Raw genomic sequence first — 11,549 nt, forward strand, 5'->3', positions numbered from 1 at the left:
GCAGCTACTGGCTCAGTCTAGCGGCTCAGTCTCATAAGCAAAGTATGGTAGATCTAAGTCAGTACCAGCAGAACTCGAGGCAGAACTAGATTAGCTGAACATTCTTAACTGTACTAGCTATGAAACCCTCGATTAGTGTGCTGGGTAATCGTTCTGTTGGAATCATTTCCTTGTCAGCATCAAAGGTGTCAGTGCAGAAATTCTATAGTGCCTCAAAAACTATATTTATAGCTATGGCAAGGTGTGTCCTACTTAGAACTCACTGAATCTTGTAATTCTATTAATAAATAGTTGTAGCTATAGTTATTATATTTCTCACCCTTCATGTTAGCTAGTTAGTTTTATGTTTGAGTCTATGAGCATCATTCTAAGTAGTAAGCCCCTGCCTCTTTATTGCAGTCATAAAGGCACTGCCAAGTAGCCTTACTTTCAATGCATGGACTATAGCTAGCTGGCCAGCTACAAACTATACACAAATTCCAGTGCATATAGCTTTGGTAATAAATCAGTGGTTTGTTATGATGGCATTTGAAGTCATCAAAAACACATTAAATAAGAAAGATTTCATAATGCATACATATTAGTACTACTGATTTAGCTACCCTTGATCAGAGAAAGGTTGAAAAGGTACAACGTAGAGTTACCCGTCTCCTCCCATCATTACATGACAAATCCTATACCGGTTGAGAGGTTGCCATGCACTAGCTACTATATATCCTTGCCATCACTGTTGACTGCCAGAGGGTGCAATTTTTCTATACAAAATTCTTTAAACCGACTACTTCAGCTCTGACCGCTTTACTAATCTATACACCTACTCCACTACTACTACCAGGGGGCACCAATTTAAATTGTTCAGCAACATTCAAGATTATTATGCAGATCAAATTCATCATGTACTTTATGAACATGCAGAGTGCATTGGAAGTGTACTTCAATTAATGTCATTGTTATTAGTGCTTTTAAATCGCTGTTAGATATTTACTTTTGTATAATGTTAATGCTGGCATTGATCGGTGTAGCTACAGGATTTGCGTATTTGGCTAGCTAATCATAACCATAATCGAAAAACCAACAGATTAGCTATATGAGTCCCTACAAAAATGAAATCACAAATCATAGCTGATCACATGCAGGTTGACTGCAATTCTGTAAAGTTTTCTATAGGCTCCTGCTCCTGAATGTCACAGCTATTGTTTTCTTTGCTTCAAATGGCTAAATCAATTTTCTTGAGTCTGCCAGCTCACTCCAATCCGAGCTCCAATCTGTACTATGACTATTGCCTTAGCCATACGTAGAACTGATATACTATCTATGCCTTAGCACAGTGAGTTAAGGCCCTAATGAGCTACACTTTAGTGCTGCATGATGCGTGATTATTAGCTAGACAATTAGGCGTCCACACTGCGAATAGATATCCAACGCATGGGTAGTAGTGTCCGGAATTAGATGCAGCTAGTCCGTTATTACGTGGTGTCCGTAATTAGAATTTTTTTTGTGAAGATCAGACTTTACCTTGGACTTTGCAGGCTCCTTCTCCTGTGTACCTAGTACATAGTTAACTTTAGGGAGATGCCTCCTAGTCTCGCGTCCTCCAGACCATTCCCCCCGGCAACGCCAAATGTAAAAAAGCGGTCTGGCCACTCCCGAGGGCCACCACGATCCCTACCTATCTTATGTACTGACATGTAAGTTAGCTTGATAATTATACGCCAATTAGTGTATGGTGTAAGCATAGATCATGTAGATAGGCCAACTTGCAAGTGAATCCGTTTCCTGCATTTTACGCATGCGTATAATGTCACATCAAGCCGTTTATCCAGACAGTTTAGTTTTGCGTAATTTATAATCACGAGACCTCGGCGGTAAAGAATTCAAACTGGTTATACTGACAAGGTAATCGGGTTCAACAGCCCATGATAATCCTTCCTATAAAGCTGCTATTCTGTTGATCCGTTCTTTGTATCACCAAATTTGCCGTTCGCTAAGGTTTTCTTTTGTTATTGGTAAGAGAAATAGAGATATTAATTTACCAGGATGATTATTAGGATACTGTACTCTTTGGATAATAATTTGTTTTCGTTGTACGTCAGCAGAGTAGAAACAACTCTTGTACTTATTTTGTAGAGCACAATGGCTAGCGGAACAATGGAACCAGTGGCCACGTTCAAATTAGTTTTAGTTGGCGATGGAGGCACAGGCAAGACTACGTTCGTCAAAAGACATCAAACCGGCGAATTTGAGAAGAAATATGTTGGTAAGTTCATATTGATTGGTCATACAAGCATATAAAAATTGTGCACATACATGTTATGCACATGTGATGGGCGTTAGTTGGAATATTTTCGTGTAGCGACTTTGGGAGTGGAAGTTCATCCGTTAGTCTTTTACACAAACAAAGGTCCTATAAGGTTTAATGTATGGGATACCGCTGGACAGGAGAAATTTGGTGGACTGAGGGATGGTTATTACATTCAGGGACAATGTGCTATAATAATGTTCGACGTCACTTCAAGAGTGACATACAAGAACGTGCCAAACTGGCACAGAGATCTTGTCAGAGTTTGTGAAGGAATCCCTATTGTTTTGTGTGGGAATAAAGTTGATGTTAAAGACAGAAAGGTCAAAGCAAAAGCAATCGTTTTCCATCGAAAGAAAAACCTTCAAGTAACAAGACAACACGTTATGCAATATTGTATGTTTCATTTGTTATTACACCTCTAGTATTATGATATCAGTGCCAAGAGTAATTATAATTTTGAGAAGCCATTCCTTTGGTTAGCGCGGAAGCTAACTGGAGAACCTAACTTAGAGTTTGTTGAGATGCCAGCGTTGGAACCACCCGAGGTGAGTTAAATTTTAATTTCTTAAATTTGGTTGTTTGCACAGATTGTTAGCAGGCCTTCAGATGTAAGCGATCTATCATACCATTGTATTCTATTGCATGTTGCACTATAAACTTTCTTTTGCTATTACTACTGTAGGTGCTGATGGACCCAACGTTGGCAGCCAAATATGAACAAGATCTTAAAGATGCGGCTGCAACTCAGCTCCCTGATGCAGAAGATGACGATGACCTGTAGACTACATCGTATTATATAACAGGATTTTTTAAAAGTAAATGTTTATAGGGACCAGAATACTAATGTTGTATATAATGTGTTAGATAGGTTTCTGCAGCTAGGGCAGAGTTCATCCAAACACTTTAGATAGGTTTATCTGCACTGAAAACTGAACAGATTTATTATGTTCTTGTAAAGAAAAAATATTTGTATTTTGATGGCATGATGTCATTGCGTGACTTTAATTGGCTTATGACAATTTATTCCAAACAAAATTAGCAACTCTATGTACAATTGTATGTGTTGTTTAGCTAACTCTGGTGTCATGTGAGTAACCGCCTATGACAATTGCACAAGGAAGTTTCCTTTTAATGCACACTTCTGTTAGAACATATGTGTTCCGTGTAAACAAATCATTATCAGTTAAATTCAGTTTTCCTAAACTGTCATGAATGTGTGGGTCTACCCCAGCCATCATATAATACCAATGAAGGCTTAAATGAGTCAAGGAGACTTGTAAGATGACATTTTAATAGATTTAAATACCATCCAAACCAGAGATGTCCAAGTCACTTGGTTCCTTCCAAAAAGGAAAGTTCTTGTCACAGTGCATTGAGAAAATATAAAATGTTGTTTAACTCTTTACAAATATCAGCTGTTCCATCACCTTGGTGAACATCAAGGTCAATGATTAGTACCTTCTCAGTTTGCATTTTCATACATGCATACTTTGCAGTCACAGCCAAGTCATTTAGTACACAAAATCCTGCACCAAAGTTGGAATAGGCATGGTGGGTGCCTCCCGCAGTGCTACAAGCTACTCCATATTTCATTGCTAGTTTAGCTGCCAACAATGTACCACCAGTTTCATATCTGCACCTGCTGATCACTTCTTCTATTAATCCGATTCTCCTGACCTCAGACTCAAGGTAGAAAGCCCATTCAAGTATTCATTAGTACGCACTAGTCTCAGAGTGTCCCAAGAACAATAGCCTGGTTTGAATACCTGTTTGTTGTTCTGGACAATGGAGTCTTGTACTAACTAAGTACTGAAATACGTGGGTGAATTTCGCCATAGGGAATCTGTGTCCTTCGGGTAAAGGAGCGTCGTAGCCTTCATGGTGAACGATTGGCACACCAAGTAAATTGTACGTTCTAATACCAATAGCACGTAGAAACAATTTGGCTCGCCTGTACGGGAGAACAACGTTCATTGTGACATGTGACATTGGACTAAAATATTGGAATACAAGAGATGACGGATACTCCTGTAACTGCTGAGCTCAATAGAGAGTTGCTGGACCACTCGGAGGCGCTTTTTACATCACAGCCAAAAAATTTAGTAGCACAAAATGCAGTTGGAAAACACGGAATAAATTCCGTTAGCCATTCTCACCAGTGTTCGACCTCTGTCGCCCTCTCACACGTTTTTAACTACACCGTGGAGGAAGTAAGTCCTGTTACAAACCAAAAGGGGTCAGGAAGATGCTGGTTATTTGCACTGTTGAACACTATCCGCATTCCATTCGTCAAGGAATACAAGCTCAAAAGCTTTGAATTCAGTCAATCCTATTTATATTTCTGGAATAAGATGGAACTGTGCAATTATATCATGGAGACCTACATCAAAATGGTAAAGGAAGACCTTGATGGGAGGCTAATGATGTTCCTGTTAGCTACTCCTTGTCAAGATGGGGGTCAGTGGGATATGGTAGTTAACATAGTTGAGAAGTATGGGCTGGTACCTAAAGATTGTTGGCCAGAATCGTCAACCACTGAGTCATCAGGAACCTTCACAAGGCTACTGGCAGCTAAGGTATTCATGCATTCATTACACTTAAGTACATGTATAGATTAGAGAGAGATGGACTGATACCACTTTTTACCGATATTTCCGATACCAGTATTTGTACTGAACTTATTTGCCGATACCGATACCGATACTATACATTGAAGCCTAGACAAGTTTATTATAGAAATTTCATTGTTGTGATACATAGCTAGCTATTAAAATATCACAGTAATTGATTGATCTCAGTTCAATCAAGTTTTAAAATATTCTATGTATAACAGCTAAACATGATAAAAACATCATTGTGGATTACTAATTTCTTGATTTGAGGTAGTTTTCTTGTAAGCTTATTGATAAGGCAATTAATTGCGTGGGCGGCCGATAATTGTACAATGTTTGTTACAGCTTTTCAACCAAACCTTTTCATGAAAAAGCAAGCCAAATAGTCATAAACTTATTTCTTGAGGAACAACTGCATTACCATTTAATTACAAAGGATTCACGTGCTCTAATATATTAGAATACACATGGAGCAGTTGCAGCAATACTTGGAAAAGGGTAACAAAGGCTTTGTCTTGCTACTTTGTTAGCTCAACTAAGTTACTGATTAGCTCAACTAAGTTATTAGCTACTGGAAACTTAGCTAGAGATGGTTTAATAAAGGTAGTGAGTGTCTACTGTGGTATCTGTACCTTGTATTACCGATACCGATCCGATACCGATCCGATACCGATCCGATACCGATACTGGTATCGGTCCACCTTTAGTATAGATGCACATGCAGCTATGCACTATACATGTATACTCAGATATTGTATGTTAGTCTCATGTGGCCAGACCCACTCTTCACACGGCATTTATTGATTGATAATTATAAGCACCTAGCTGCGATTGATAAGCGCCACGCGAAGAGTACGTCTGGCCATGCAATACTAATTGTATGTTGTGCATTGTGAAGTTGGACATGCTGTAAATACTGCTATATCAAATGAATAATTAGGAATTCAAATAGGTGTCATAGAAAAAAAAGTAATGAAACAAGAGAGGTTATGGGTATGGCTATACTATTGACAAGCTATAAGGAATCAGTATACTGTAACTGCAGGGGGGTAGGACAAGACCACGTGAATGCTAATGTTGTGCAAGTACTGAAAGTATTACATGTGAGCTTCTGTACAAAAAGTAGGGCTCGATACTGTTTGTTGTTTGCATTAGACTTACAATGTGTGGCAGTCACAACTTTCACGTCAACAGTAACAGTATTGGAGTGAGTGGAGGCTACTCATTGCAACTATTGAGGCTTATGTGAATTATCCTAATTGTAAACAGTTTAGATGGGACCTGAAAGCTACCTCCTCTATTTGCATTTTGCACCTCTACATTTTTGTATGGAAGTACAGTAAGACGCTTTCCTTCTCCACGTTGTTCATAATATAAAAGCTCCTTATGCTGCATATTGTTGATCTGTCTGTTTGTATTATTGTACCACAATGGTTATCAGTGAAATCCCATGTGGCAACCATAGCAGTCTAACAGCATTGTAATACTGGAGAAACCTGTTTTGTTAGTTTGACCTGTATTTGTGTGGCTTCAGCACATGCACACATCGTGGTTTCTGTGGCTAACCACAATGTAGTAATTTATTTCCCTTGATCTGATTTCCTTGACTAATCTGATTTCTGTGTTGAAATGATGCTGTCTTCTCATTAGCTGAGACAGGCTTGCCATTGTTTCCGCAAGCAGTCTGCTGAAGGAAAATCTGTTGAAGAAATGAGGAAGGATAAACAAAAGTATCTAACTGAGGTATGGGTAATTTTTCTTTGGTAACATATAAAATATGCAGTATTGTATTTTGTTAGTTTTATCAGATTTGCTCTGTCTGTTTGGGTACTCCCCCAAAGAAGTTTGACTGGGAGTACCGTGACAAAGATGACAAGTACAACTGCCATGCTAATATTACACCATTGGAGTTTTATCAACAATTTGTGAAGCCCATATACAACATGGAAGACAAGGTCAGTTGATTAAGTGACTCTGTGAGTGCATGACCCTCACCAGTTACACTTGCATGCTTGACACACACTCATACTTGGATCAAGTCCTTCATTACAAATTGATCTCAATTTGGTACAATGTTACAGTAGGTATCTTTTTATCTAATAATTTGCCAATTCCACACTTCTTCATGTGAGCAACAGGGAACCAGCCAAACAGTCTTGAGTGAGAAGTTCAGGTAACTTAGATCAATCTGTATAGGGTGAGTAAATCACCAATAGACACAAGTGATACCAAATCTACCAGTCAGCTGTGAGGTTTTCCTTTCACTCTACATATATCCAAAATGCAACAAACGCAGAGTACGTAAAACTTACTATTGGAGTTTCATCACCATATACACTGTAGCAACACTGTACACCATTCTGTTTGTCAAATTTGATGCAGTAAACATAGAATCTCTAAGACAGCCGAAGCCTCTGATGCATATGCTATCCTAATTCCTATGGCTAATTTTACCACTTACTCCACCACTTGCCTCAACCAGTGATCCTAAATACTGTACTTAAAGGATCCAACACAATATCAACTCCTTCACCACACTGGATGACATCACCACACTATGAATAAAGCACATACACTTGACTACTACACCTGTATGAAAGTGTCTCAGTTCTTGTAATAAAAACTTGACCCATTAATGGCTGTAGTTGTCATATGGTGGCATGGAATTATAAATTATGATAGGAATAAAACCTAACTTCAATACAAACCGTTTTGTGTTCCTAGCAAGATGTGCAATATATGCTATAACAGACACACCCATAGGAGTCCTGTTTCTGGGACAACTGGATCCTCCTGCAACTAGTATGTGATGGTTATGTAATTGCTGGTAAGTAGAATAGGCGAGTTAAATCATTCTTTGGGTTGAAAACTATTACCAAGAAGACACTGCTATACTTTGATAAAAACAGCTGCAGGTGGAGACTACCTTGTATCCTAGATGAGGCATGAAGTGCATACAGTGTATACACATGTGCAACACTGAAAAATGGGATAAGTCATGCTGTGAAATGGATTGTACTGTAAGTGAACTACATAGATTACTTCTATGGGGTGTAGGGCATCTTTACAGACAGTTAGTTGGTTGTCTGGGTAGGTTTTTACTGAAGTTTAGACTTTGCCATGTAATAATTTTTGTGGTACGTGTTGCATAATCAAAAACACAGTTGAGTTCCTTATTTCATAAAGGTAATATGATGTGTAGTAGTCACCAGGGATCTAACCATCAAGGATTAAATTACATGTAGATTAATTATTAATTTTCTCAGCACTCTTAGCTAAAGTGCTGCCATCAGGACCCTGGTAATAATCGCAGGTAATGCAGAGGCGGTTTGCGGCTATATGGAAACCAGACAGTAGCAGTCTTTATAGTACCAACATCCATCTCAACAAGACTTCTAACACACGTGTACATGTAGAAACTAACTGCCCTTGCAAATTTGCATGGAAAACAGTGTTTGTAAACACTCCCTAGCACACACCGCTTGACTTCTACCACCCACTGAAGTTGAGTTCAGTGATAGTGGGGTCCTTACAGGACCAGTAACCAGTTGTTGTCCACAAAAGTGTGTCATCTCCCTGACGGCAGAACTGTCAACTACAGAAACAGTTATAATTCCTTGCTGGGCAGTGCAGGTGTTCTCCCTCCTTGACTGTGCCACTTCACCTACTTGGGCACTACATAATTTAGCCCACACAGTCCAAAATAGAACATACCAGCAAACTGATGGCCTTCAGGTCAGACAACACTTCATCACGCCATCATTTCCTGGTCCCATGAAAAGGCTGCTTCCTTTTCAGTTCTCCAAACAGTAGTTCAGCAATCGTCCAGTGCATACCAAAAATTCTTAGTTGTAATATGCTCCCTCCACTGCTGGTATCAAGACACACCCAAAATAGTGCCGACACAATGGTTATGAAAGGTGCTAAGTCGTCTTACATTAGGTGCCTTTATTGTCCAAGTTGACAACTCAATGTGTATTTTGGTAGACTCAAGAGTCCTATTCATAAAAATAAAGTTATGCGAGCTACCAAATGCCTTAAAGACTTGCAATTCTACATACCACTTCTCTAGTGACCTCTCTGTCATTACACAGATAGTTAAGTTAACTTAGTCATCATCTTTATTTCACGTGCACACTCAGTAAAGCAACATCATTACCATAGCCATACCCTTGATTTTGGAAAGACTAACAGTCAACCCAAACTGACTTGCCCCTACCTCAAATTCTTCCAACAGATTCAAATGCAGATTAGAATGCAGCACACATCTGCAAACTGTGACTCAGTAACTTAGATCCTTTGCAACCTAGACTTACCAGCCTCCTTCGTGTCAGTATTGTTAAATGATGATGTCTTGCGTTGTTGCTATCTTTTACAAACCCACTTCAACATAGCCACAAGCCACAATCAGTCTGGAGCTGCCTGCCTCACCTGCTGCTCTCTAAGTAGTTGTAGCTGTGGGATCCAAAATATTTTCCATACCTTCCTTGTATCATCCTGAGGACTTACCTTCCAGAATGTAACAAAATGTATCCATCAGCAGTGAAACAATTTCGTCTCCTAAACTCCAGCCACAGAAACTCTATTCCTCTTGAGCTCTCCCACAAACAAAACAAGTTTTCTGTCTACAGCTGAATTACTAGGAGAGGACCATTCCTCCAACTACAGTGTAATACGGATGTTGCCTGAAATTTCAGTCAAAGATTAACATTCCATGAACAAATGGTTTATTATTAGCTAGTCTCATTTTTAGTGATATCTAGATATCTGGAATATGCTTCCACATGACACCAAATGTGGCTAGTTGACTTTTGCCAGTGTTTGTAGCTCCAATAAACAACAAACACTGCTCAGGGATCACCACATGGAGGCACCAGCTAACACAGTCTTGAAGAAGACATACACACACACACACTCACATGTACTATTAACTTTTTTTGTCATCTACCCTTAGGTGTGTCTTATCAATGATCCCAGAGATGGTCATGACTTCAACAAGTTATACACAGTACAGTACCTTGGAAATGTCATTGAGGGTCATCCTGTGAGATACATCAATGTTTCAATTGATGTACTGAAGAAAGCTGCAGCTGATGCAATCAAGTTAGGACAGGTGTGTACACTGTATTAGTTCACTGTAGCAGCTTTCAAGGTGTTGTGAACTAGGGTGTCTGGTTTGGCTGTGATGTTGATAAATGCTTCCATAAACAGGGTGTTTTAGATTTTGATGCGTGAGTGTGTACAGCGTAGCATAATAGTGTTTATACTGTGACATACATTGACAGGGTGGGTCATAAGGTGGTGTTCGGTTTTGATGTCAAAGAACTAAATAAAGGTGAACGACTGCAATATGGTGAATCTCTGATGACCCATGCAATGACTCTCACTGGAGTTCATGAAAAGGAAGTACGTATAATATGTATGTATGAACCAGAGGAGATTGGATACACTTTAAGCACCACCCAAAATTATTGCCCTTAATTGCATAGTTTTATTTGCTATTTCACTACCCTCAATAGTTGCAACACAATTGGCGGGGCAGAATCAATATTTTGATCACTCTTTGTGTGAGCTTTAAGGAGATTTATTTTGTTTTGCAAAGGTGCTTTGGGTTTTGGGTGAAATACTAAACCACATTTTTTTGCATGTATAACTTCATCATACTGATAGTGTACATATTCATAAATAGAAATGACACTGTTTTGTATCAAGATTACTCTTACTTGATGATCCACTCCATAAAGAGAGACTTTTGTAGTATAATTTACTTCAGCAGTGCTTAAAGTATGTCCTACTCCCTCTGTGTATGAACACACTAACATACTAAGAGTCTTTGATTGACTGCTCTACTACCCCAATCTACATTTATGTGAAGGATTACCAATTTGTTGTATATGAATACATTATGCCCAAGCAGGGGGTTCACCAGTTTCCAGAAACCATTCAGCTGTAAGACTTGGTATGTTCTAATAAAACAATCAACAAAGTACATTACATTCTGTAATGTAAATAAACGACATATAACTTCTATACAGTAGGCAAGTTAAGCATCTCTAAAATTGTTTCAGCGATTTGAACTTGTTAAACTACTTTGTTAAGGCTTTAAATCTTTTCTGAAATGGTAAGATTCAACATTTTGACCACTTGCATGGATAAGCAGATGTTGAGATAACCAGTCAGCATTACCTTTAATTTGTGTATGTCTATATTATTTTCTTATCCTTTTCCACCAGGAGGGTGTGTACACAAGATGGAGGATTGAGAACTCATGGGGTAAAGACAGTGGGAAAGAAGGATATTTGCTGATGACAGATGAATGGTTCAGCGAATTTGTGTATGAGGTAGTGGTCAACAAAACGTTGCTCTCTGCTGAAATATTAGAAGTGCTGAAAAAAGATCCTGTGGTGTTGCCACCATGGGACCCCATGGGCTCTTTAGCATGGAATCATTGTAGGCAGTTTCCAGTGGGAAAGTTATGAACTGAACAAACTAGTACATGTAAAATATCTAGTGTATATACAGTGTACTAGCTAGGTTATATTAGCTATTATTCTATACTTTTAGTCTGTACATTTCTAAAATACCGAGTAATACGCCAACAATTATGAATGGAAACATATATTAATTTTAACCAG

The 11,549-nt window shown here is 38.8% G+C and overlaps 2 protein-coding genes across 5 annotated transcripts; both read left to right on the top strand.

Moving 5' to 3' along the window:
• The first annotated feature begins 1,786 nt into the window (after positions 1–1,786).
• Positions 1,787–3,280, top strand: LOC136243696 (GTP-binding nuclear protein Ran). Of its 4 annotated transcripts, none has more exons than XM_066035247.1 (6): positions 1,846–2,006; positions 2,128–2,257; positions 2,354–2,667; positions 2,725–2,847; positions 2,985–3,117; positions 3,167–3,280. In XM_066035247.1, the coding sequence occupies exons 2-5, from the start codon at positions 2,134–2,136 to the stop codon at positions 3,081–3,083; spliced, it is 660 nt and encodes a 219-aa protein (XP_065891319.1). In that variant the 5' UTR covers positions 1,846–2,006; positions 2,128–2,133; the 3' UTR covers positions 3,084–3,117; positions 3,167–3,280. The 4 variants fall into 4 exon arrangements, with proteins under 4 accessions (XP_065891320.1, XP_065891319.1, XP_065891321.1 ...); XM_066035249.1 differs by having other exon boundaries at positions 3,171–3,280; XM_066035248.1 differs by having other exon boundaries at positions 1,787–1,896; positions 2,985–3,280.
• Positions 3,281–4,100: 820 nt separating this feature from the next.
• On the top strand, positions 4,101–11,545 carry LOC136243691 (bleomycin hydrolase-like). The gene is made up of 7 exons (XM_066035240.1): positions 4,101–4,878; positions 6,565–6,657; positions 6,714–6,869; positions 9,869–10,027; positions 10,081–10,145; positions 10,200–10,320; positions 11,148–11,545. The coding sequence occupies exons 1-7, from the start codon at positions 4,318–4,320 to the stop codon at positions 11,391–11,393; spliced, it is 1,401 nt and encodes a 466-aa protein (XP_065891312.1). The 5' UTR covers positions 4,101–4,317; the 3' UTR covers positions 11,394–11,545.
• Positions 11,546–11,549: the final 4 nt, after the last annotated feature.

The sequence above is a fragment of the Dysidea avara genome, chromosome 13 (assembly GCF_963678975.1).
Source record: "Dysidea avara chromosome 13, odDysAvar1.4, whole genome shotgun sequence".
In the NCBI taxonomy this organism is placed as follows: domain Eukaryota; kingdom Metazoa; phylum Porifera; class Demospongiae; order Dictyoceratida; family Dysideidae; genus Dysidea; species Dysidea avara.

What these genes read in the sequence shown, in the direction of transcription:
- LOC136243696 (XM_066035248.1), top strand. Translation starts at nt 2,134, where the DNA reads ATGGCTAGCGGAACAATGGAACCAGTGGCCACGTTCAAATTAGTTTTA. An exon ending in ATTTGAGAAGAAATATGTTG is followed by an intron (nt 2,258 to 2,353) that starts GTAAGTTCATAT and finishes ATTTTCGTGTAG; the next exon opens with CGACTTTGGGAGTGGAAGTT. An exon ending in CAGCGTTGGAACCACCCGAG is followed by an intron (nt 2,848 to 2,984) that starts GTGAGTTAAATT and finishes TTACTACTGTAG; the next exon opens with GTGCTGATGGACCCAACGTT.
- LOC136243691 (XM_066035240.1), top strand. Translation starts at nt 4,318, where the DNA reads ATGACGGATACTCCTGTAACTGCTGAGCTCAATAGAGAGTTGCTGGAC. An exon ending in TATACAACATGGAAGACAAG is followed by an intron (nt 6,870 to 9,868) that starts GTCAGTTGATTA and finishes ATCTACCCTTAG; the next exon opens with GTGTGTCTTATCAATGATCC. An exon ending in GGTGTTTTAGATTTTGATGC is followed by an intron (nt 10,146 to 10,199) that starts GTGAGTGTGTAC and finishes ATACATTGACAG; the next exon opens with GGTGGGTCATAAGGTGGTGT.